Source organism: Penicillium manginii (assembly GCF_028828005.1).
Source record: "Penicillium manginii strain IBT 31320 chromosome Unknown utg000006l:1.0-4164085.0:1.0-4166146.0, whole genome shotgun sequence".
Taxonomy (NCBI): domain Eukaryota; kingdom Fungi; phylum Ascomycota; class Eurotiomycetes; order Eurotiales; family Aspergillaceae; genus Penicillium; species Penicillium manginii.
This window is the reverse complement of record NW_026643107.1, coordinates 4,058,150-4,083,073: the sequence shown is the minus strand read 5'-3', so window position 1 is coordinate 4,083,073 and position 24,924 is coordinate 4,058,150. Positions and strand designations below refer to the sequence as shown.

Genomic DNA, 24,924 nt, shown 5'->3' with positions numbered 1-24,924 from the left:
AATAAAATAAAATAAGAAACAATAGGGGAAAAGGGAAATGGAGGATATGAAACATAAGACGAAAATGTTCGATATCCTCTCATTCCAGACATTCAGATCATCCCAGGGCCCAGTGTGAAAACAAGGGCCCAAATCCATTCTATAACACCCTGTCCCAGAAATCCTCCATCTCTGCCCGTCTTCTCCTTCAAAGACGTGACATGAAAAATCAACCCAGAAATCATTGGGGTCGGTATGTACAACAGTCACCCCCACCGACTGCCGTTTAGCGGCGGGAAACACAGCACAGAATGCCCGACTTTCCCAGGAACCAAAGGGAACCAATGAAGCGGAAGATGGACAGACCGGCTGTCGTCCACAGAATGGCCGAGAAATAGTTCGCAGTACGCACAGTTGAGGTGTTTGTCAGACAGAATCGGTCAATGCCAGTGGCAGTAATGCACAGCACCACGAGCAGATTGCTGAAAATCCATAAAAGCACCAAGTTGGTTCGGAAGGCCTTATACGAGTCATCCATGCTCTTTTCATCGGCTTCCTCCGGGTTCTCAAACGGCGCCAGCGCCCGCTTGACGGTCGCTTCGAATTGGCTATCAATGTCGGCCTGTGGCTTATCAACTTCTTCGATGAAATTGGATTTGCCATCATCCTTTGCAGTCTTTGCCTCCGGCAGGGCTTCACTCTTGTCCGATCCCTTGGTACCCCATGACACGTCGTGCCAGTTACAGAAGGCGTAGACCATCAGGATGTTGATCGAGCAGGTCATACCACCGAAGTAAGCCCATGACGACGTAAACATGTGCCAGGGATCCATGTACAGGAAACTGGCCAGGAAGTAGATACCGTAGGTAGAGACCAAGGCGATCAGGACAATACCAGCTCCACTCGAGCTGAAGAAGGACTTCAAGAAAGCACCCACGCCCTTGCTCAAGTCGAAATCCAATGTACCTCCGGTAAAAGCATTCTTCACCAAGTAGAATGACAAAACCAGAATGTAGCACTGAACGATCGAGAAGTAAATAAAAGAGAGGGTGTATGCAAGACGTGAACCCTTCGGACGGTTACCCAGGGCCAGGATGAACTGAAGCATCAAGAAAAACACATAGCCGTATTTCAGGAAGTTATTAACGATGGGCGATGCGTCATTACCAAAAGGCCAGCCTTTATCTTTGTTTGCATCACTTGGTGTTCCCACCAGATCCATGATAACCGAGGTAGTAAGCCAGAACGAAGCTAGGATGTGTTAGCAAGAGATGTCACTTTGAGGGTCAAGAGGAAGGGGGACATACCGAGAGAAAACCAGGTCATAACTAGACCAGCAAAGTTATAGGTCATTTGAATGTGAAGGAAAAAGAGTCGGATGATATTATGGCCAGATTTATAGATCCGACCGAAATGCATCATGGCGTACAGACTGGCAGCGAAGGAACCGTTCAACCAACGACGACGTTGACTGATGAATTCAGCGGCTCCCTCAGGAACATCAGTCTCACCCTTGGAGGCCTTGACATAGGTCAAGTGCCACTTGAAACCAGCCTTGGCCACCAATTCGAAACAGAGGATACGATCCTCGGCAAGGAACATGTTCTTCTTGAAAATGTTCATACCTTCAATACCCTTCTTTCCGAGTTGTTTTGAAAGTGTATGGTCACCGTGGAAGTATTGCTCGAGGGGCCGGCCCATGATCGCGCGATACCTGTAGGCAGAGAAAGCACCAGGCAACACGCTGACGTATCCAAAGGCACTCTCGAGGGGTTTGTCGAGGATATTGGAGATCTTATACTCGAAGTTTTGAGCAGCAACAAGTGGGTTCATTAGGTTCTTCCAGCCCTTACCCAACATGGCGTGAATCTCACCACACGATCCACCCAGATTCTTGTCATTGTAGAAGGACTCCCAGAGGGCTAAGAGAGATTTCTTGCCAGGCTTAGTACCCGCATCAATCAGAATCACCACCTCAGGGTTAAGAATACGAGAGAATCCGTTGAACAGCCAGCGATGGGAATTGATCTTCTTGCTGTTCTTCTGCTTCAGACAAAAGATCATTTGGACTGGTGGAAGGTTTGTTGATTCGTTGCCTTGGGGTCGGATCAACTGCTGGTTCGACGTAACCGAGAGCTGTGTGGTGTATTCGAAAATGTGGGCGACCGTTTCGCGACCGTCAACAGATCGCTTCATGATACCGTCCTGGTAAATACCGACTGTCGCAAGCATGTCGAGGGTGTTCTTGTCGCAAGGGTCGATACCATCGAAAACCAGGGTACAGACGATCTTTTGCCAGGCAGGGCCACCCTTGTTCCAGAACTCCGATTTCTTCAAGTTGACGATATCCCGAATATTCTGCATAACGCCATGTAGAGTTCGAGCAGTGAGAACCTTGTCTTCGTTGTAATAGGTGATGGCAATCAAAAGCTCAGTGTGTCGGTTGTACATGGCAGGGCGCAGGTTGTAACCGTTGCGCAAGGTGAACTCATCCGGGTCGCAGGTAGCGGCAGTGTCTAGTACGTGGTTAGATATGCACCAACTTCCGGATCGTAATCCAATACTTACAACGCAGATGGGAAAACTCCTCCGGGAATCCCTCCTCTGACTCGCGATATTCCCGCTGAATGGCATTCTGGATTGCACTGGGAACGGGGTAGTCTACACTCAGGACAGAGCCCTGGACCAGCTTGATCTTACGGGTCGCGTAGCGGCGTAGACCCGAGGCAGGCGCATTGCGCTGCTGCCAGGCATCCGAGGGGGTCTCTGATGCGGGAGTTGAAACGCCAGATCGGCGATGCAAGCCCATGTTGGGGTCCTGCCCAGCCGGAAATATCGCAGTGCCAGTATCCTGAAGGGAGTATCGGGTCATGCCATCGTTCATCGAATCCGATACGCTGAGGGGGCCAGGGCTGGAGGCATTGTGACGCTGTTGGTAGGGGTTGGGGCTCGTCGACATGCCACGCTGGGGGTAGAAACCCGAGTTGGACTCTTCGCCGTGGCCGAGGAAGGGGATGGCGGCATCAGAGTGTTGTGCTTCGGCGTGCTGGTGGTGGTTATATCCGTCCTCATACTATTCGATGGGCTCGTGTTAGCTGTTTCGCTTTGTGCTGACTGGTTCACCGTGAGATGAGGGCGGCCACTTACCGGAGGAGCCGTGGAAGAGAAGTCACTCTCGCTCCGCCCGTGGAAGGGCGACCCGTAAGGTGAAGGGGATTCATGAGGGGAGGTCGGCTGTGGGGGACCCATTTTGCTCAGCTCCCCGGCAATCGGGGGTGCTTCTGGGGCAATTGAGGGATGTCTCAGTGTGTGAGAGGAATGGGAAGGGGGTGCTCAACGAAGGGGAGCTCGCCGTTATATGGAAACCCGGGGAGACAGCTGACGAGAGAGAGAAAGAGATATAACGAAAGAATGAAAGAGGAAAGAGAAAAAAAGGCAAGTTGCTTTGGGGAAGGGACTAGCACTAGCACATGCAGGGAGAATAATGCCAGATCTCCTGGGACACAACCGGTAGCCTTGTGAAGATCGGGCGATCCGTCAGAAAAGTGGGCTAGAAAGATGGCGGGAGGCGTTGAAACGAGGGCGGATGAGGATTGCAGTAAGAGGAGGAGGAGAAAGAAATGAGGTTCAACCGTTGAAAGAGAACGCGCGATCGCAAAGAAGGTTGGTCGCGGCTAAGAATAGGGACGCGGGAATCTTTTCTGGAAGCACAGTAGGGCCCTGCACCAGCATAGCCAGAAAAGATATTTTTGGTTCAGATTTTCAGAGGCGGCGATGCACAGGGTGGAGGCATCAGCAGCGCTTGTCGTTCGTCATCTGCTCCTCTAAAGACTCCACCGGGACCCGCGTCCGAGACACGCTCTGCACCGTTGTTCCCCTGCGCCAGGGCCTTTGCTGCCACAGTGACAGTAAGCAGCCGCTAACTTGAATCAGGCTGATCTGTTGGACCTGCTGGACCTGAGCCAAGAATAGTGTACCGTACATTGTCGCCTGGGGTGGGTGTGCATGTGTGTGTGCGTGTGTGTTTACACGTACCGCGGGTACGAGTTGGACTCCGATGCCCCGAGCAATTGGTTGCTTCATCTGACTCGTCGAGGGGAAGGAGGATTGGCGGGTCATCGATGCAACGTGAGTACACATTGGTTGGAGAGGCTGATGGGGGATCCATCCAATGTATTGTGATTCCTCTGTTTCGCCCATCCCTTTCCCCAGGGCAGCATGCATGAAAGGTGGATTCAAGTTCCTAGCCCAGTTGGACTTCAAGTTTCCAAAATGATTATGTTTTTCCCTTTGTCTTTCAACATCTTCTCATTATATCGCTCTATCGCACTGGGGATGGAGCGAAACGAGCATGGGTCATAACGCCTCTTCCCAGCAGAAACCCACACAGACGCGGGCTGAGGGGCCGAAAATTGCCGGAGATGACGACAATGGCGGAGGGTAAAGATCGGCCGTGCCCCAGGGGCGCATTTCGAGGCCGTGACCCACCAGGGTCCACCGTGGAATGAGGCTGGCCATTAAATTAAAAGCGGTGGCGGAAGGGAGTTGGAGTTGGAGTTGGTGTTGAAGTTGGAGTGGGACGTTCCAAGGTTCAAGTTGGTGTTGGTGTTGGTGTTGGTGTTGACTCTGTGTTGATGCCAGTGGTCACGTGGATGGTATAGAATAGACTACTATCCACCTAGTAGTACAAGTTATGTATACACCGGACAACTTCCAAGGTTGAAGTACTAGTAGTACAAGTGGTGGTTTGCACTGGCATGCTGATCAAGCACCTGGGCACCTGGGCACATGATTCCGAGTCAACTTGAAGTTGTCCGGTGTATACACAACTTGTACTACCTAGGTATTAGTACTAGTAACCTTGGAATCAATCTGATCAACATCCATAGTGTCGTGGAATCCATTATTGAAGCTGTTTGGATATTCAGCCACCTGCTACTACTAGTAGTACTGGTACTAGTGGGCACCTGGCACTGGGGCAAAAGGACTCGGAACTTTAACCTAAGGGTGCCCAGGTGCCAAGGTGGGAATCGTGATATATACCTAGATACCTAGGTAGGTATCTAGGTTGGTAGTACTCAAATTGAAGTGAATACTGGTAGTAGTATGTCTCACGGGCGGCCTTCAAATTCCGAGATCGGACTCGGACTTCAAGTTGACGAACGAACTCGAAATTAGATATTCTCCCTGGGCAAGGGCAACTAGGTTTCCATGGATTAATGCTGACATTGCTGGCGACTAGCTACTACTGTAGCTAGAATACTACTTGCCCTTGGAATACTCCTTGACCCACCCCGGAGTATACACCGATGCACTCGGCTAACACAGCCCGGGAGTCAAACTGCCGTGGTTAATCATTGCGGGGTAAAGGATCGTGAAGAGTACCTAGGTACTACTAGGTATAAGATCCAGCCTGGGGAAGTTTCAAAGTTTCACTTGAATACGACTACGTAGGTAGCAATACTGTATCTGCAAGTTGATTCATAAGACTCACTTTAACCACCTAGGTACTTATACTAGTACTCTACCATGCCGACAAAGCCCACCTTCGAGTCTCTCCCTCTTCACCCCGATGGCCCCCGAGGCAACGCCTGGGGTCTCTTTGGAGATAAGGACCAGATGGGTATGTTGAACTTGCTCACCCCAGAAAATACCGCGGCCGCAGCCAAAGAGATTGTCGAAGGGGTGCGCGTGTCCACCGATTGGCCGCTCAATAGTATGATCGCCCCGTGTTTTGGGCGGTCGGCATTTCAGCATACGATTAAGAACAAGGCTCCTCGCCCAGTAAATGATGATATCCTGGTCTTGAATACACAGAGTAGCTCCCAGTGGGATGGTTTCCGGCACTTTGGGGCCAAGGATGGATCTTTTTACAATGGATGCTCCCAGCATGATATCGAGAGCTCGACTCGGAATGGAATCCACGGTACGCGGGCCCCGTTAGTTCTAGTTGTGAGAAGACGAGAAGAGACACTTGCCCAACTGACACAAAATGAACACATGATAGTCTGGGCGGATAACGGCGGTATCGTCGGACGTGGAGTATTGCTCGACTACGCGACATGGGCCGAAGCCAAGGGAAAGCCGGTAAACTGCTTCGAGGCCCAGTCGATCCCGCTCGATGATCTGCTAGAGGTGGCTGCTAGTCAGAAGACAACATTTCGCCCCGGTGACATTTTGTTTATTCGGACCGGCTGGACCCGTGCGTATGAGAAACTCTCTCAAACAGAGTGTGAGCAACTCGCCAACTACGCGGCACCTCCAGTGATCGGGGTCAAGTCATCGGAGGCCATTCTTCGCTGGATATGGGAGAGTGGGTTTGCCGCTGTTGCCGGTGACCAGCCCGCATTCGAAGCGTACCCATGTCAGGATTCAGACTTCTTCCTGCATGAGTGGCTGCTGGCGGGCTGGGGACTGCCAATCGGCGAGCTCTTCGACTTGGAACGACTCGGTCGGGAATGTCGTCAGCGTGGAAGGTATACATTCTTCTTCAGCAGTGTTCCATTGAAGGTGAGATCATATATGGAAATTCTGCAACTGCTGGGATTCTCATTCTTATTGATCTGTGCTAACCAGATGAATAGGTCCCTGGGGGAGTGGCGAGCCCTCCGAACGGGGTGGCTATTTTCTGAGTTGGATGAGTTAATGTATCAGTTATCATTCAGGGGGGACAGGCCATGTGGAAATACTCGAACTCAACTCATTTCGTCAGTCAAGCCTGTCAAGGTGTTCATAAGTAGTACGGAGTACGGAGTACACAGGAGTACTCTACAAGTAGTTGATATCGTATCCCGTGATCCCCCGCCCATCGGACCGAAGATAAGAAAATGTGGGGGAGATAACAACTTCACTTCCTCCAACCTTCTTGGGGTAACTTGACTGACCCTCCTCCACTTCCACACCCACTCCACCTCGATCTTCCCATCTCCCCTCCCTGATTATGTCCTGGAAATGGTCCATGGCAAAGTCTCCAAACGGGACCGTCAGGTCCATCGGTCGATGGTAGCGTATGTGCGCCCCCTGCAATAATAACTAGCGCTGATCTTATGCATGACCAGATGCAATCGATGTCGCAATCGCAAAACTCGATGCGCCGGTAGCCCACCTCTCCCTTGCGCTGCATGCCTTGATGTCGGCCAGCCCTGTATCTATTCCGAGGCCGAGAAACGTATCTCCATCACTGAGAGGTGAATCCACTCGGTTAAACCTCCCAGGAATCAACTATCTACTGATACTCATCTCGCAGTTACTTTCGCCAATTGCAATCGCAGGTTCGCACACCCAGTACCCTCAATGGCTCGAATACCTCTTCCTCGAAGACCCCAGACATCTCCAACACACCCGAAGAGCTCCAAGTCGGCTCTCCCAGTCGACCGACCCCGTCGAGCGTGCCATCTACCGCTACTCGAGGTTCGGAGAGGGAGGTGATGCCGTTGGAGCGAGATGATTGGTGGTATAAGGGGACAGATAATCTGTTCCTCAATCGATCTGGAGAACACCGTATGCACATCATCCACGCCCCTATCCCCGGAATCAGTCACTTGCTGACATGGTATCCCACCTAGACTTTGTGGGCGCATCATCGACCACTCATTTGGCCAAGCGTTTGAACCCGACTTCATCGAGCCTGGCGTGGGATGTGCGCCCGCTTTATGATGACCCGTCATCGCTAAGGCGACCGGTCGCGGGCGCTCTACCCCAACTCCCGCCCTTTGACTTTGCGAAGCGTCTTTTCTGGGTACAATATACGTATATCGGCACCATCTTCTCCCTGATCCACCCGAAAGAATTTGAAGAACGTCTTGATTTTGTTTACCACCAGCCACCTGACTTCTCCCACCGGGAAACATGCCTCATATACTGCCAAGCCCTTCTGGTGATCGCATTTGGCTTGATGTATTCGGTCAATCAGTGGTCTGGCGATGATGGACCGCCAGGCTTCAAGTATTTCAAACATGCTCTGCGATTCTTGCCCGATATTTACGAAGAGGGATCGATATTTTTCGTTGAGGTACTGTGCTATGTAGCATATTATATGCAGAACCTCAACCGAAGAGACGCGGCTTTTCTCTATGTATGTCAGACGTAACGCTCGTTCCATCACGAGAGAGGCGAAAGAACTGATTTGTCTAGATCGGACTTGCTCTGCGCATGGCGATCTCGCTAGGCCTTCACCAAGAAGTATCCGACCAAGATATTACGCCGACAGACCGCAATCGCCGACGGCGAGCTTGGTGGTCGGTTTATAGTCTGGACCGGTAGGCTGCCCCGAACATCAACCGAAAGCCTTAATTGATTTAAATCAATAGAATTCTCTCGGTCAAATCCGGAAACCCTATCACTATCCACGACGAGGATATTGGAATCACTTGGCCGGCTGCACTGGTAAGTCGAGTCATACAGCCAGCCCAATACCGAGCCCTGATCAATTTTCTTTCCATAGGATGGATCAACCTCAGACCCCTGGCCGGGTATTGTCTTAACTCACTACACACAGCTGTCTCGAATCCTGGGTCGAATCGGCGAAGGTAGGAATTGGAATGATTGTATCCGTTTCTCATGGTTCTCAGACTGAAAGTTAGCCCAACAGAGATCTATCGAAAAAAACCTCGCTCCGGGTCGAATCTCATTATGTCTGTTCAGAGTATCACAAATGACCTCTCCAGTTGGTTGCGACAAGTGCCCGATCGCCTTCGCATTGATTTTACAACCCTCGATAGTCCCATCAACCGAGAATCGGTTTCTATAAACTTGCATTTCTATTCATGCGTGAATATGACCGCTCGCCCGCTGGTTTTTTATGTCATCCAGCGAAGACTGGATGCTGGTATCATGGGCGCTTCCGCTGAAGACTGGAAGGAAGGGTTGGCTCCCAATACAGTCGCGGTCATCGATAGTTGCATCACCGCTGCCCGTGCCACGACGATGATCATGGATGCAGCCGCCAAACAAAATCTAGTCGGTAGGTGGTGCAGGGAGGCTTCCTCGTTCCATGCCCATGTCCATGCTGACTTTGCTATCTGGCAGCTACGTATGGCTATCTAGATGGCGAGTACATTTTCTCCGCAGCATTGTTGCTTGTCATGGTGAATGCAGCATTCCCACACAATGAAACCAATGCGCGATCAATGGAGACTGCTCTTACTCTGCTACGAAGTATGGCCGACCGCGGCAACGCCTACTTGGGATCACGCCACTCCCTTCTTCTGGAATTGCGGGCCTCGATCGGACCCAAACCCACCGAGAACGATGTAGATGGTTCAAGTGGTGCGCTCGTCATTCCACCTAGTCCCAACGGTGAACATGCGACCGGTACTACCACTTTGACGGATCCTGCGCCCCATCCCACAGTACCGACGGAGGATTGGCAGTCCGATCTGCCATCCTTCCAGAGCATTTCTTTCCAGTTTGATCTGAATGATGACCCGGCACTATGGGAGGGGGCGTTGGATCAGATTGATATTGACATGGATACGGACTGGATCGAAAACACTCTGAAGCGTCTATAATAGAGTACTAGTACCTAGGTAGTAGTATGTATTTTCTGTACAAAATGTTAGAACATCCGCACTCTGCTCATACTGGGATACCCTAAGTCTATCTCGATAGGCTGAACTCCATTCTCCACCCTAGGCTTACCCTATAGAGGTATACTTCTATAATGAATTGAACAGTCCAACTTGATATCATCTATATTATTATCTATCATAATCTACATTATCATCTATCAAAATATATCAAAATCTATCAATCCATTCTACTCTCATCAGTCTCGGCCCGACACTCCCGATGGAGGTCACGTGTCGGCCCGATATCTCTCTACGATGGTGAAATCCGGGGGATTCTAGAGTAATCAGACTGTATAATAGACAGGGGCATTGTCTAGCAGCTTTGATCTCCTTTCATTTTGTTTCACTTCATACAATACTCGCTTTTTATATCATCCCAAATCCCTGAACCTGCCCGCGATGGCTGACTCTGGGAAGATTACCATCTCCATCGACCGCGGGGGCACCTTCACTGATGTCCACGCCATTGTGCCTGGTCGTTCTGACATTATCTTGAAACTCCTCTCAGTTGACCCCGCTCACTATCAAGATGCTCCTACAGAGGGTATCCGTCAGATTCTGGAGCTCGCTACTGGCGAGTCACATCCTCGTGGCCAGCCACTAAAGCTTGACCGGATTGGGTGTCTTCGCATGGGTACAACAGTAGCCACCAATGCATTGCTAGAACGCAAAGGTGCGCGATCAGTGCTATTCACTACTAAGGGTTTTCGTGATCTGCTCAAAATCGGTGATCAGTCTCGTCCGGCTATTTTTGACTTGACTATGGCACGCCCCGGTGTGCTCCCCGAAGAGGTCGTTGAAGTCAATGAGCGGGTGGTCCCTTGCCATCCTGCCGCAGATATCGATTGCTTCTCAGACGCTCGCATAGTGGAGGGTATCACTGGCGAGAAATTCCGCGTGGTGCAAGAGATGGATCTTGGCCATGTGCGGTCGGAGTTACACCGTCTCAAGGAAGCCGGCTACCAATCTCTCTCCGTGGCCCTGGTACATTCGTTCGCCTATCCTGAACACGAACGCCAAATTGGAGAGATCGCGCAGCAGATGGGATTTTCTGTCACACTGTCTTCAAAACTACAGCCTATGATCAAGATTGTACCTCGTGGCATGTCAGCTGCAGCCGATGCGTATCTCACGCCTGTCATCAAGACTTATATCGATTCAATATCCTCCAGTTTCGAGGGTGGCCTCGAGAAGCAAGAGCAATGTCGCTTTGAGTTTATGCAATCAGATGGTGGATTGGTCGATTTCCGCAAATTTAGTGGACTGAAGGCGATTTTGTCCGGCCCCGCTGCTGGAGTTGTTGGTTTCGCTGCCACGAGCTGGGACCCTGTTGAGAAAACCCCAGTTATTGGTTTTGACATGGGTGGTACTTCCACCGATGTTTCCCGTTTTGATGGTCACTTGGAGCATGTCTTCGGCTCCAAGGTTGCTGGAATCCTGATTCAATCACCCCAGCTCGATATCAATACCGTCGCTGCGGGTGGTGGATCCATTCTCTCCTGGCGTAATGGCCTCTTCTATGTCGGCCCCGAATCGGCCAGTGCTCATCCTGGCCCAGCTTGCTACCGCAAAGGAGGCCCATTGACCGTGACGGATGCCAATCTGTTCTTGGGCCGACTGCTTCCCGAGTATTTCCCTCACATCTTTGGACCTAACGAGGATCAGCCCCTTGACTTTGAAGTCACAGCGCAAAAGTTCCACGATCTGACGCAAAAGATCAATGTCGAACGTCGCCAGCGTTTCCAGTCAGAGTACACGCCGGAGGAAGTTGCCCTCGGTTTCCTCAAGGTCGCTGACGAATCAATGGCCCGACCAATCCGCAACCTCACTGAAGCTCGTGGCTTTGAAACCGCATCCCACCATTTGGCCTGCTTTGGTGGAGCTGGAGGTCAGCACGCCTGCTCAGTGGCTGATTCTTTGGGGATTTCTCGCATCATTGTCCATAAATACTCTTCGATCCTGTCGGCGTATGGCTTGGCTTTGGCCGAGGTAGTAAAGGAATCCCAAGAGCCTGTTTCAACTGATTACCTCTCCTCCCATACTACCCTCCTCCAGCGTTTTGATAACATGGCATCTGAAGCAACAAAGGATATGCAATCGCAGGGCTTCCCCTCTAGCCAAGTCCGACACGAACAATACTTGAATATGCGCTACGAAGGCTCCGATACTAGCTTGATGATCCTGCGTCCCCAGGAATCGTCTGACTTCATGAGCGAATTCCGGGAACGCCACCGCCGAGAATTCAATTTCAACTCAGAGCGACCAGTCCTTGTCGATGATATCCGTGTGCGCACGATTGCTTCGACCCAAGTCCGCACAGAGCGCAGTCCTCTACTGCAGATGAAGGAGACCGATATCCATGATGTGAAAACCGCTCCCGCCAATACGACTACTGCTTACTTCGATGGTTACTCTGAGCGTATCAAAACACCGGTGTATCTTTTGGATCAACTTGAGAAGGGCTCCCGCATTGTTGGCCCTGCAGTCATCATCGACAAGACCCAGACCATTGTTGTGGCCCCCAGCGCAATTGCGAAACTCCTCGAAACCTGCATTGTTATAGACCTGCAGGGCAAGGCAAAAGCCCCAGCCACGGGAACCCAGGTGTCTTCAGAGGTCGATCCCATTCGCCTCAGCATCTTTGGCCATAGATTCATGTCAATTGCGGAGCAGATGGGCCGGACTTTGCAAAAGACATCTGTTTCCACAAATATCAAAGAGCGCCTGGACTTTTCGTGCGCTCTCTTCTCGCCCGATGGTGGACTCGTTGCTAATGCTCCTCATGTCCCGGTTCACCTTGGATCCATGCAGTTTGCAGTTCGCTATCAACATGAGAAATGGCTGGGTAATCTGAAAGATGGTGATGTGCTTGTGGCCAACCACCCTACATGTGGCGGAACTCACTTGCCCGATATTACTGTAAGTTGCTGTGTTGTCATTCAATATTCCTACTATCTTCTTTGTTACTAAATTTTACCGCAGGTTATCACCCCCGTCTTTGACAGACCTGGTGGAACCGAGATCATGTTCTACGTTGCTTCCCGCGGTCACCATGCCGACATTGGTGGAATCCTCCCGGGTTCAATGCCCCCCAAATCTACCGAGCTCTGGCAAGAGGGTGCTGCCATTGAAGGTGACAAGATCGTAAGCAACGGCGTCCTGGACGAGGCACGTCTCATCGAATTATTGGTTACCAAGCCCGCACAATACCCCGGATGTTCAGGTGCGCGTTGCATTAGCGACAATCTGTCCGACCTGAAGGCCCAAATCGCCGCCAATACCCGCGGCATCAATCTTATTCAAACACTGTTCGCAGAATACGGAGTGGAGACTGTCCAAAGGTACATGTATGCTATCCAGGCAACCGCTGAGACGGCCGTGCGCAATCTCCTCAAGGGTCTATACCAGAAATTTGGCGGCCAGCCCTTGGAAGCGGTGGATTATATGGATGATGGCACGCCCATCCGCCTCAAGGTCACCATCGATGGGACTAATGGCTCAGCCATCTTCGACTTCGATGGCACTGGCCCTGAAGTTTATGGTAGCTGGAATGCCCCGATTGCCATCACCCACTCGGCTATCATTTACTGCTTGCGTTGTATGATCAACGCAGATGTCCCACTGAACCAAGGATGCCTGGCTCCTATCGACATCCAGGTTCCATCACCGAGTATCCTATCGCCAACCAGAACCGCCGCCGTTGTCGGTGGCAACGTGGTGACCTCGCAACGCATCACAGACGTGGTCTTTAAGGCCTTCCAAGCCTGCGCTGCTTCTCAAGGTTGCTGTAATAATCTTACCTTTGGTACAGACGCCAAGATTGACCCTTCTACCGGCGAAGTGATCAAGCCAGGGTTCGGATACTACGAGACCATCGCGGGTGGAAGCGGTGCAGGACCAACCTGGAAGGGCGAATCGGGGACCCAGGTCCACATGACAAATACGCGAATCACAGACCCAGAGATTCTCGAGAAGCGCTATCCAACATTACTCCGCCAGTTCACTCTGCGCGAGGGATCTGGAGGCCAAGGCAAGAATCCCGGTGGCGAGGGTGTGATTCGTGAAATTGAGTTCCTTTCACCGATTAAGTGCTCGATTCTCTCCGAGAGGCGTGTGCACCGGCCTTATGGGCTTGAGGGTGGTGGTGATGCGCAGACCGGGTTGAACCAGTGGATAACCAAAGACCGGGAGACGGGCGAGGAGCGTCGAATTAACATTGGCGGTAAGAACACCGTTGCGATGAATACACACGATAGGATTGTCATTATGACTGCCGGTGGTGGTGGATGGGGGGCCGTTGAGGCCGCTGCATAAAGCACGCCCGGGCGTTGTAGTTACAGCATGAGTTACCTGGACATAGACGATATATGACACGAAATTCATAGTACGATTATGGATACCTAGGTACCTAGGTACTCTTCAATTTTCAAAGTACACAACCTCTACAAGGTAATTAATTGATAATCCGAAAAATGCCATTGTAGCATAAGACACCTGTATATGCAAAGGAGGCTATCTATTGTTCGTAAAGGAAAAGGGAAACAAAAACTTCAACATGGAAAGGGTGTTATCGTGAACCGTAGACGCCAGCTGACCTGGCCCCCCGCGCGAATGCGAAAGAGACATGGAAAGATTCAGCGAGAAAGCGCAAGCGAGAAAATGTTTGGCGAGGGAGGTTTGTTAGGCTATGAACCTTCAATTACAATACGGCCTTCCAACCGCGGAGAAATACCAGACGTCCATGGGGGTGTGAATTCGCCCTCCCCATCGTTCATATTGAGGTGGTTGGGCTGGAGACCAGCGTGTCGCATCCACTTTCGCACCACCCGTCGAGCCAACTGTAATCGGTAGTCCTCGTCGGCTGAAGATCGAGCTGGTTGGGTAACATAGTTAATGCGTGAGCGGGGTGAGGTTAGAATTTCAGGATCGTCGTCCGAGTCGGAGTCCATCTCGTCGCTATTGGCTCCACTGCTATTGGTGCTGGCAGTGAGAGATGCAGCATCGTGGTCAGCCTCTTCGGGGAAGCGTCCATAGTAATGAACGGATCGAGAAGTTCGTTTCAGGGCTGGTCGGAGGTCAAAACGATGCACTGGCGCCTTTTCCGAGACCGGAGAGACTGCTGCAGAGGGTGGCTTCAACCAGCCTTCGCCATGCAAATTGCGATGCACAGAGCCCCAGTGCCTATTCAGGCTGGCACTCCAGCGTCCCCATTTACCGAGAACTTTCAGACTCATGAAGTATTGGCGCAGAATTGTGCTGATCAAAACGCCATTCTCTTCACATACAAGTTCCTCAACCTCGCCCCCCTCAGATTTGACCAACAAAGACGAAAAACCGTCCTTGCCACGACCCATGTATCCGCGTGTCGCTAGGACATAGTCCTTCTGGAGGTCGATGGGCTTTCCACCGATGCGAGCATATGTAATTCGCGATCCACCAGGCGCATCAGGTTTAAATCTGAACGAGATGTTGGAAACCTGTGTGAACCGGCCTTCGAGAGCTGGCAGCTGACTGACACCATTCTCCAATGCTTCAAGCACTGCCTGACCCTTCGCACGCAACAGGACAACTGGATCTTCGAAAGGGAAGCAGTTCAGCAGGTCTTTCAACCGAAGAATACCTGGTGGATAGATCTGGTCGCCGCGGATGGTCCCCCCGGCCATCATAGCACAGTCCGCCGCATAGTAGAATCGCATCAAATCACAGACGAAGTTTCCCAAATTCGATTCGCGTTGTCGCACCGTCGAGAAACGACCGTCTAGAGGGGTCACTGTATACCCCACGGGCTTTTCCAACTTCGCTTTGAGGCTGGAAGTGAGCCGCTCGACAAGTGCGACCGTCGATGGGTCCTCCGGGAGCGAACGAATAACATCTCGTCGGGTTATGGTGAAGTCCCAGCCCGAAGTTCCATTTGTTTTGCGGAAGGCTTCAATGTAGCTGAGTTGTTTGAAGTCTGTTCCTGAGCGGAGGATATGGGTTCCATTTACCACGGAGTGGGCGTAGTAGTGATCATGGCCACCCAAGATGATATCAACCAAGCCCGTAGGTAAATTGTTTGCTAATTTGTTATCGTTCGGCTCGCGTTGGTGGGAGACAACGACGACCAGCTCTGCCCCTTGCTCTCGGAGTTGGGGTGCCAATATCTTGGCGGTTTCAGATGCGGATTTGTAAATCAGATCAGGAGGAAGGGAGTTGATTGTCTCAAGCCTGGTCGTGCGTTAGCTCTCCCGAAAACAATATCTACAAGGCAGCGTGACGGTGCCTGACCATTCTCTTTCACCTAGTCCAATCACACCAATCTTGATCCCATTCGACGCAGTCAAGATGCATGTTTTGTGGCAATTGGCGATGGGGACATCGTCTCCCAGGGCAGGGTCAAGGACATTGGCCAGTAGCCAAGGGAAATGGCATTGGCCGGCCAAGTGCCGGAATTGTGCGACGCCAAAATCCAAATCATGATTCTAATCGGGTTAGCAAATCCATAAACACAAAGTCAAGTCCATCACCGCCCGATATCCAATCGAATCGATTGCGTTACTCACACCAACACAAGCCACGTCCGTGCCCACTTTGTTCAGAAATGGCACCATGTGCTTCCCTTTCGTAACAGTACTTTCGAGGCTAGGGTTGAAGGCATCACCGGAGAAGAAGGTGAGGGCATCGGGCTGGCCGGCAAAGCGCGGGTCGGAGCGGTAGAAGTTCACGAGAGATTGGAAGCGCGGGGTACCGCCAATGGGCTCGGCCGATCCAGACCTGAGAAGGCGTGAAAGATTTAGTAATCATCCGTGGGGAATGCGAAACTGGAGGCCGGGGGATCAGGTATTCAGGATCGGTAGGAGGTCGGGCCATTCATACTCAACGTGATACACATCATTGTAGTGGAGCAGCCGCAGATCCGGAAGACGGGTACAATGCGAGTCGTACGTGACGGATACACCGTCACTTTCGAGGGGGGTCATGGAAGTACAAGGGGTAGAAAGAGAAATTGAGAAGTGGCGAGGAGGGTTAAGGATGGAAGAGAGGATGTGTGTGTTTACGAGGGATGAAAGGAAGAAAAGAAGGAAGGCGGGGCAAATCTGGGGAAATTGATGCCAAGACTTGGCCAGTTGGCAGGAATATCAAAGAGAGTCCCATGATTGAGTGACTCGGAATAGATTGAGATAGTCCCAGTGATGGGAGAGAAGATAAACAAACAAAGAAGAATCCAACGTGAATGGAAATGGAAATGCAAATGTGATTTTGAATGCGATTTGAATGTGAATGTGCTAATGCCCCGCGCCATGCAATGAGGTATCCTGAAAGAAGAAGAAAGAGGAAAAGAAAAAGGACAGAAGATGTCCCTGTACTGCGATCAAAGAGCTTACGTTATCATAGCTTCTGCTCAGCCACTGTCCATCGCCGTCGTGCAGATGCCTCACGGTCCTCCAAGGAGGCTGCGCTGCCCCAAAGACCGCGTTGGGAGCTGGTTCGTTTGGGAAGTTGCTTGCTCCAGCCTGGCCGCTCGGCCGGGACGGCGACCGAAGCAGCAACAGGAACAGGAACAGAAACAGAAACATTCGGTGTGGCTGAGTCTTGACTAGTGGATCGGGGGTCGTTAAAATTGGGCACAAGGTCATCCGCATCATCATTATCCTTCCCAGTAGGCGAGGTGATGGAGCTCCAAAGACCCGATGGTCCTCGCATGGGACTCGATGTTCGTGGAGCCATCGACCAAGTTCGAGGTTGGGATCCTCCGGTAGCCGTGGAGAAGGCTGATGTTGAGGTCGTGTTTGTAGTCGTATTTGTCACCGTTGAGGTGGAATGAGGTCGAATAGCAAGCGGGCCCTGCATCACGGAAGGGCGAGAGCCGAGGCGATTGCGATATGTGGGGCCTGAAGGTGCCGACCGCGACGGCGGTACCGAGGGAGACAACAAGGAAGTGAGCTTAGATGGGTTCACCCCCGCGCGCAGATGGTCCGTCGACGCCACCAGTTGAAGTGCATATTCCTGGCCGACAGCACGACCCTCGTGACGACTTGGGGGGTCGCCCGACCGGTCCGAGTTGGGCGTACTACTCTTGAGCCGGTCATGTCGTACCGCCATGGTCAGAGAAGCCGTGTTGATATCAAGCAAGGCCGAATGACCGGCGATGGAACTGATCAAAGCATTGCAATCAGCTCCATGGGTGATGATGATCAGCACCGTCTGGGCATTTCGATTCTTGCGCGTAAAGCCATGAGAAGTGGCCCGGGATAGCTCCATGGGAGAATTTTTGGGTTGTCGATACCACTCGACCATCTGTCGAAACCCGTTACGCACTCTATCATGCATGCTGCTCCATTCTTCGCCGTAATCGCCACCGGTACCCCAGAACGGCGCCCGCATGCTGTCCCACATATAATCAACCTTTGTGCAAGCGTCTCGCGCATGGGCCACGTATCCAGCGGGAATTGGATCAGAGGGAGAAACGGCATAGCTAGGAGTCGGCGGCACATAGGCAGAATCTGCAATAGCTGGCAGATCCGTGTACAACCGACCTAACCTTTTCGATAGACCACTAGGCTTGGTAGGACTCTGTAGACTATCGCTATTGGCCCTCTGTCGCGGCCCCAATGACCCTAGGATGGCCGAAGATCCTAGTGTTTGTAGGAGGCGCTCATCATTCTCGTTGGGGGATGGTGGATCGGACTGGCTACCCCAGCCACCTGGGAAGTGGCCCGACAAGGCTCTGGTTCCCTCTCTCGGCGTGAAGATAATATCGCCACGACGAAGTAACTCTGCTTTCGCAAAAGCCACCATTCGGTCCGAGGCTGGGGGCGGGGTGATTTGATCAAAGTAGTCGGGTGACAGCCATTCGCCTAAAAAGGCATCGACGCGGAGTAAGGTCCGAGGGTCTGAAGCGGTAGTTTCAATCATCGGCAGAGGCGCGGCACTAAGGTCATCCTCAGCCTCGGAGCCCGATCGAAACTGATTTATACCCGCACCGACAGCTATTGAAGTTTGGAGGCACCGAAGGAATGGGGAGGTATGAATGACGACATTGTATCGATCGTAGAGGTCTGATTCCTCTGAAGGTTGGAGTTGCGCCGGAAGGTCTGGCACCGGGGGTTGATTCGGTTGGTTTTCTGGGCCTGTTCCTGTATATTCTGAGGCTTGTAAGAGACTTGCGATGCGAACACCGAGGGCCCGAGCCTGGAGCCAGCCGCCGTAAGAGAGAGGAGGATCGTAGGGAGTTGGAGAGGTCAAATGCCAATCCTTATCTGCGGCGTCGAGGCGCGCTCCATGTCTAGAAAGAGAGGTATTTAGCGATTTGGAAATTCTTGAAAATTGGAAGATCCCACATACCTAGCAATGAAGACAATGGGCGGCGATTCAGCCGTCGATTGATGTGAAGGAGGTGGGGGTGGAGTTAGACAGAGAGGAGACAGCTTAGGGAAAGCCGCCTCGCCCATCTTGAGAGATCGATTTTCAGGTCAAGGTCAAGGTCAAGGACAAGGACAAGGACCTCGAGATGTTGTTTCAAAAGGACATGCCAGCAAAAAAGGCTCGGGAACCAAGAGATCTGGGTGACAAGGCTAGGAAGTTCAAAGTTCAAGTTGGAGACGCGCAAAAAAAGCGAAAGCGGCGCATGTGATTCTGCTTAAGTAAGCCTGCCCTACCTTATCAACTTGAATCAATGGAAATGGAAATGGAAATGAAATGAAATGAAATCTCTAGGACTAATATTCTAGAGTAATTGCATTTTGATAATTCCCCTTGCTGTCATCACATGGCAAGCATTCCCCACCTGACTGGACAGAAGAAACTTTCATGCTACAATGACGTGGGGCTAGTCATTTCACGGACTAAGACCGAGTACTCGTATTTACATGAATATCGAGTACTAATTACTAGTAACTAACTATCTAGATAACACCTAGGTGGTCACTTGGAACTAACAGAGTGGGGTATTAAATACAAAGAAATATTATGACATATCGTAGAAAACAGAAAGAGACCGAGAACACCCACAAGCTACTACCACCTAGGTACTTGAAGTATAAAAGAACCAAGTACTACTAGTAGTAATAAATACAATAGATAAAGCCCTAAACCCCCACCACTTAGTACTAGTAATTTGCTCGACTCAATCGAATGAACCGGCTATACCCATTAGATTCATTCAATTCCGAAATAGTTCCGACATGGCTTCTCAGCTGAGTGACACCACATAATCTCGCAGGATCCGTTTCCGCGAATCTCTCCATTCGATCATCCACTAAAGAACAATCACCCCTTTCCTACTAAATGAGCCCAGACCATAATGACCGTTCTTTTTCTTCTTTTTTTGCAAAAAAAAAAAAAGAAAGAGATGAAAATAATTTAAAAATTATGGGGCCTCGGTATTCAAGCAGTCATCCCGATCTGGGAACCTTGGAATATCTTGTTGCCCAATTCTAATGTCGACTCTAATATCAATCCATGTGCATGCATCTACGTGACCATGGACGTGGAATTCTTGTTGAATCTACTTATCCCTGACCAGGACGAAAGCTTCGGGGATGACGTATCTTTCGTTTCGAGCAACCTATCTAAAGTAGAGAAAATATTCAGATATCTATGTTGAGTACTGGTAGACGATAAAACAAACATTCAATAGAATATTATTGGAGTCACCTTTATTCGTAGGTGGTTATGCTTTCCATGTGCTATTAGTAGTTTCTCTTCAAGGTTCAAGGCATCTGGCTTTCCTTTCAAGTTCCGCACTGAAGAATACAAGGACCGACCCCACACTGCCTAGACAACCATGTATCACTTGATCTACTCAAAGGCCTTTGAGAAAATGATTCTAATTTTACTCCAAGTTTATTTGTCATGAAATAGTCGAAATAATGATGGATCTAGTCGATCTGCTATCATTTCTTTTTCTTGGGTCTATTCCAATTCTTCGCCAACGATCTCGCCTTGAATACCTAGGTGCCTATACGTAACATATCATAACACTATGTCGTTTCTGTGTCTCAGACCCAGCGATACCCTCCTTTCAACAGAGCAGACCCGAGAGCGCTCCAAGGGTGTCCTATCCCACGACCCTAGTGTCCACTGATTGTAGGATCGGTCTCGCAGTGGTGTGTCGGGTGGTTTTCAAAGTGTTCCCTTGTCGCCTGCGGCCAGGGTTAGCCCCTCCTGAGCTCTCGCTCCAGCCGTAGCCCTAGCCAGCGGACAATGCTGGCCGGTGGTGACTCTTCTTAGCTCTGCAAATACCATCCAGGCTAGGTATTCGCAGGTTCCCAGCCGGCACCACGGGGAGGTGAGAGTCGTCGCCGGCCACGCACTCTACAGTCGTTCTCGAAATCGGCTTGACCAATATACACAATATAACTATTTTCTGGACCCACAGCCAATAAATGAAAGCCTCATTGCAATCATAGTAAAAACGAGAAACCATCACGCCGCCGAGGCAGTATCTTCTGTCCGAGAGTTATACCATAGCCAGCTCAGATTCCTCCGCCGAACACCCCGCATGTACTTGACTTGATCCGAAGAAATGTCTCGAATGCCATATGTCGGCATTGTTTCAATAAGTTGTCGGATTCCGCAATATATCATAGTGGTGATTGCACCCCCCCAGGATGAACAGACCAACAACTAAGCTGCCTTTGTCATCGCTGTCACTCTTCATGGTAGCTGTGTAGGCCGTCGGTTCAACTGGTGCCTTTTTGGTTTCCATATTAGAGCTAGTTACTAATAGTAGTCCAGCTTAGGTTTAGACTCACAGGATCGACGATTGTATGAGGTTGTGGCTAGTCCGTAGTCCCACTAGAACTCAAGTTCAAGTTGCTTAGAGAGCGAATTTTTGACCCTTCGGAGTCTAGAAAGTGGCTCGGTCAAAAGGAGCATACAAGTAATAACTACATTTGTGCGCATTTCAGATCTTTTATTACCTTCTCGGATGGTGTTTATCCCTCGGTTCCCTAGCGTGATCTGACATCGTAGATACATGTCGCACTACGTCAGCCAATCATGTTATAGAGCGAGTATCCACTCCTTCCCACGTAACCTGAGACCCGCCCCTCAGTTCGCCATTCGATCCTCTGCATTGACGTTTCACTCGAGCACACTCTATCGTTACGCTATCTCTACTGTGTATGGTACTGTGTATTGATTTATGACACTTTTACTCGGCTCTGTCCAAAATCGCTTCCACGTACCTCGGATATTTCTTACATTGGCTGGTCTTTTACCTTCAGGGCATGGAACCTACCTTTCGTCAGTCAATTCATCGATCTGTAAAACTGAAATCCCGAACAGGCTGTATAGCCTGTAGGTGCGTAGTGATTTCCTCCACAGGGGACCATCTAATGGACTATAGGACCCGCAAAGTGAAATGTGACGAGGAAAAGCCCTATTGCCTACGCTGTCGAACCTCTATCCGATCCTGCTCATATGACAATGCCTTCGAGGCGCCGGGCCCGGCATCTATTCTGCGTACTTACTCTCCGCTTGACCTATCTCTTCGAGAAAATCGAGAAGAAGTAGCACTTAAGTACTATTTTGAACGAGTCGGTCCTGCGATCGGAGGCTGCTTTGATGTCTCCTTTTGGCAAGGAATCGTCCTAGAGACTTGCCGCTCTGAACGAGCAGTATGTGACGCCATTATTGCTATCAGCGGGCTATACGAAGATGGGGACCGCCTTGCTCGTACATCAACGGTATCTACTGCAACGGAACTAGGGCCCAAACAACGCGAAGCACTCAGGTGGTATTGCCGATCAATTTCCCAAATGCGTCGGCAGATTAAAAAAAATGCCACTGGTATGTATATCGCGCTTGTGACCTGCATCCTATATATCTGTATCGAGGCTCTCCAGGGTCATTTTGAGAAAGCCCTACATTTATATGACCAGGGTGCTAGTCTCATCGCAGCTCTGCCTGATAGAAGAGATGCGTCTTGGGATTCGTCAGTCCTGCGAGATGTTATTGTCCCGTTATTCCTCCGGCTGGGTACATTCGCGTTGGTAGCTACGCAGTATCCGATTAAAAATTCGTCAGCAATTATTGCATTCACGGAGACTGCGCTTTGTACCCCCAACGATTATCGAACAACGATCATCTCGCTAATAGCGGAAACGATGCTTCTCCAAAGAGAAGCAAACAGACAAACCCGTGCTGGAGAGGTCGTGAGCAGGTCGCCCCTATTCCAGTCGCGTCAATGGGATCTTCAGTCCAAGCTCCAGCGGTGGAGGGTCGACTTTGCCATATGGGGTGAAAAGGACTCCTCGTTCGCAAGAACAGCTTTTGCAGCAACTCTATTGAGTTGGCACGCAGCCATATCAGTCATGATTTCAAGTTGCCTTAAACAACATGAGACCGAATATGATATGCATTTTGGTCAATTTCAGTCTATTGTTAGCTGGTCAAAGCATATTCTAGATCTCTCAGCGACGCCAGGTCGATCACAATCACCGTTCACATTCGAAATGGGCGTCGGCATGCCTCTATTTTTTACCACTGTTAAGTGCCGTCATCCGACCCTACGCCGAGACGCACTGGATCTCCTTCGACAAGCGCCTTCGGTACAAGGTTTCTTTAACTGCCCATTATGGGCTGCTCTGGCCGAGAAGGTCCTTGAAATTGAAGAGGGACGGCTTTCCGAAGTAAGGAAGCGCGTACTGCTGAAAGGAAGGCATCTCAGTTTGCCTCCGCGCGAGGACGAACTGGTCATGGTTGCGCCTGAAGAGTGGTACCCGTCCACTGCCGACAGGCAGCAAGAACTTATTCCAGAGAATTACAGAGTCCATGATTATGGAACTTTTCGTCTAGCCAGTTCACGCCTTCGAGATGGTCTGAGCTCAGACGAAGCGAAAACGTTTCTTCGGTTTACGCGAAACAGACGAAGTGCGAAGGGGAGTGGTATTTAGAGGAGCTTTTCTGCATGATGTCTTGAATAGCGGTTACCGAGGCTTACAAGGTCTGCACGCTGGATACGTTGGCAGCAAGAGTTATCGTTGCCATTGTTACCCAATGGCTGTTTACAAACCCACATCTATCCATTTTGGCTTTAGCGACACTCTAGGTTCTTCAACTATAGCCACATCCGTGACCGACTCGAAGATTACTCTTCAACACATATATAACGAGTGAAAATTGACGTAAAAGAGGCTTTGCATCATCACTAGCTACAATAGAATTCTTCTGAGCACGGCTAGCCTGGTTGGTTACTGACGAACGCCGGCAACAAATGAAGATTTCAACAGAGAAGCTATGGAAACGAAAGACCGAGTCACCACCAGGAAAGTGCGACAGCTCATGGACACCGTGAAGATCACTCTAAAGCGTTCCAGGAGCAAAATGTAGAATAACAGGCGTTAGGAACTGGCAGCTTGGATTGAATCTTCGGATACGACATCGAGGACAAAATTTCGATATCTATAGCTCCGAGGGGTTCTATTTTAGAAATGTTTCGAGCGGTCGCGAATACACGGTCGCCTCGTCGGTGGAAATCTTGGGCAAGTGCTGCTCCTATGCCGCCGTCGGAGCAGCCAGTAATGAGAATGGTGCGAACCATCACGTCTAATGATAGGGCAACGTGAGAGGGGGTGTCAACAGTAGTGTCTGATGTATTGCAAATACAGCTGCATGGAAAGATCTGAGGGCCCTGGACCCTCATATCCAAATTACCAATCTGCGGATGGAAATTCGCTCGCACGGAATACCACTAAGCATCCATTGTGGGTCCGCTGTATATGTATGACACGGAATTCCGGGGATGACCAGCGACTCGGAAGTCAAGTCATGGCCAACATCTAAAGCCGGGAGTTCCGTTTCTCAACATCGGACAGTTTGCGATCTCCGTTCCCGGCGCTTGAACTGTAATGCCGTCGGTTCAATTGTCTCGCCGAGGCTCATGGTGGCATACAATTAAGAAATTCTCGATCTAAGCTTGGAATTTTGGTCAAACTGAAGATTTAAGTGTATCGACTATTATTGATATCTTTAATGCAAAATGTGCTGTTTCAATCCAAAGTTGATTGAGAGTTCCGATTTGACACAGCGCCGTATTACCGGAATTGCAATACAATATGCGGTCGCAAAGGATTCCACACGTGCATCCTAAGCTCGAATAATATTCTACTTTGACGTCGTTGACTCTTAACTATCGGCCTATAGTTAATTGTGTCAAAACTGATTTCAGCAGAGTAATTTCGCCACCATCTTCTTTCTGTACAGAGTGTGCTCCCACCATCTCAATCCTTTGTCTGGGGAGTATATCAACCACCGGAATATCAATTCTTAGCCAATTAAATGGGGCATTTGGAAGAATTTTAGAACTGTAGATACGTATTTACTATAATACATAGGGGCCAAAGGTATTGAAACACGCTAGAACGCGTAGACCCACAACAACAAACCTCCC

The 24,924-nt window shown here is 50.4% G+C and overlaps 7 protein-coding genes across 7 annotated transcripts; 4 read left to right on the top strand and 3 right to left on the bottom strand.

Moving 5' to 3' along the window:
* Positions 1-265: 265 nt before the first annotated feature.
* On the bottom strand, positions 266-3,228 carry N7533_009893 (uncharacterized protein; the record flags this gene model as incomplete). Its single annotated transcript, XM_057106543.1, has 4 exons — positions 266-1,230; positions 1,287-2,495; positions 2,548-3,052; positions 3,127-3,228. 4 exons carry the CDS (start codon positions 3,226-3,228, stop codon positions 266-268), a joined length of 2,781 nt encoding a protein of 926 aa, XP_056957992.1.
* Positions 3,229-5,508: 2,280 nt separating this feature from the next.
* On the top strand, positions 5,509-6,611 carry N7533_009892 (uncharacterized protein; the record flags this gene model as incomplete). Its single annotated transcript, XM_057106542.1, has 3 exons — positions 5,509-5,905; positions 5,987-6,489; positions 6,564-6,611. 3 exons carry the CDS (start codon positions 5,509-5,511, stop codon positions 6,609-6,611), a joined length of 948 nt encoding a protein of 315 aa, XP_056957991.1.
* Positions 6,612-6,930: 319 nt separating this feature from the next.
* Positions 6,931-9,488, top strand: N7533_009891 (transcription factor domain-containing protein; the record flags this gene model as incomplete). Its single annotated transcript, XM_057106541.1, has 9 exons — positions 6,931-6,986; positions 7,038-7,166; positions 7,226-7,479; positions 7,545-8,053; positions 8,113-8,237; positions 8,289-8,364; positions 8,423-8,507; positions 8,570-8,941; positions 9,007-9,488. The coding sequence occupies 9 exons, from the start codon at positions 6,931-6,933 to the stop codon at positions 9,486-9,488; spliced, it is 2,088 nt and encodes a 695-aa protein (XP_056957990.1).
* A 459-nt stretch (positions 9,489-9,947) lies between these two features.
* On the top strand, positions 9,948-13,862 carry N7533_009890 (5-oxoprolinase; the record flags this gene model as incomplete). Its single annotated transcript, XM_057106540.1, has 2 exons — positions 9,948-12,467; positions 12,531-13,862. The coding sequence occupies 2 exons, from the start codon at positions 9,948-9,950 to the stop codon at positions 13,860-13,862; spliced, it is 3,852 nt and encodes a 1,283-aa protein (XP_056957989.1).
* A 371-nt stretch (positions 13,863-14,233) lies between these two features.
* Positions 14,234-16,507, bottom strand: N7533_009889 (putative 5'-nucleotidase; the record flags this gene model as incomplete). Its single annotated transcript, XM_057106539.1, has 4 exons — positions 14,234-15,755; positions 15,816-16,009; positions 16,091-16,301; positions 16,404-16,507. The coding sequence occupies 4 exons, from the start codon at positions 16,505-16,507 to the stop codon at positions 14,234-14,236; spliced, it is 2,031 nt and encodes a 676-aa protein (XP_056957988.1).
* Positions 16,508-16,916: 409 nt separating this feature from the next.
* On the bottom strand, positions 16,917-18,979 carry N7533_009888 (uncharacterized protein; the record flags this gene model as incomplete). The annotated part of the gene is made up of 2 exons (XM_057106538.1): positions 16,917-18,813; positions 18,873-18,979. 2 exons carry the CDS (start codon positions 18,977-18,979, stop codon positions 16,917-16,919), a joined length of 2,004 nt encoding a protein of 667 aa, XP_056957987.1.
* Positions 18,980-21,868: 2,889 nt separating this feature from the next.
* On the top strand, positions 21,869-23,428 carry N7533_009887 (Zn(II)2Cys6 transcription factor domain-containing protein; the record flags this gene model as incomplete). Its single annotated transcript, XM_057106537.1, has 1 exon — positions 21,869-23,428. One exon carries the CDS (start codon positions 21,869-21,871, stop codon positions 23,426-23,428), a length of 1,560 nt encoding a protein of 519 aa, XP_056957986.1.
* Positions 23,429-24,924: the final 1,496 nt, after the last annotated feature.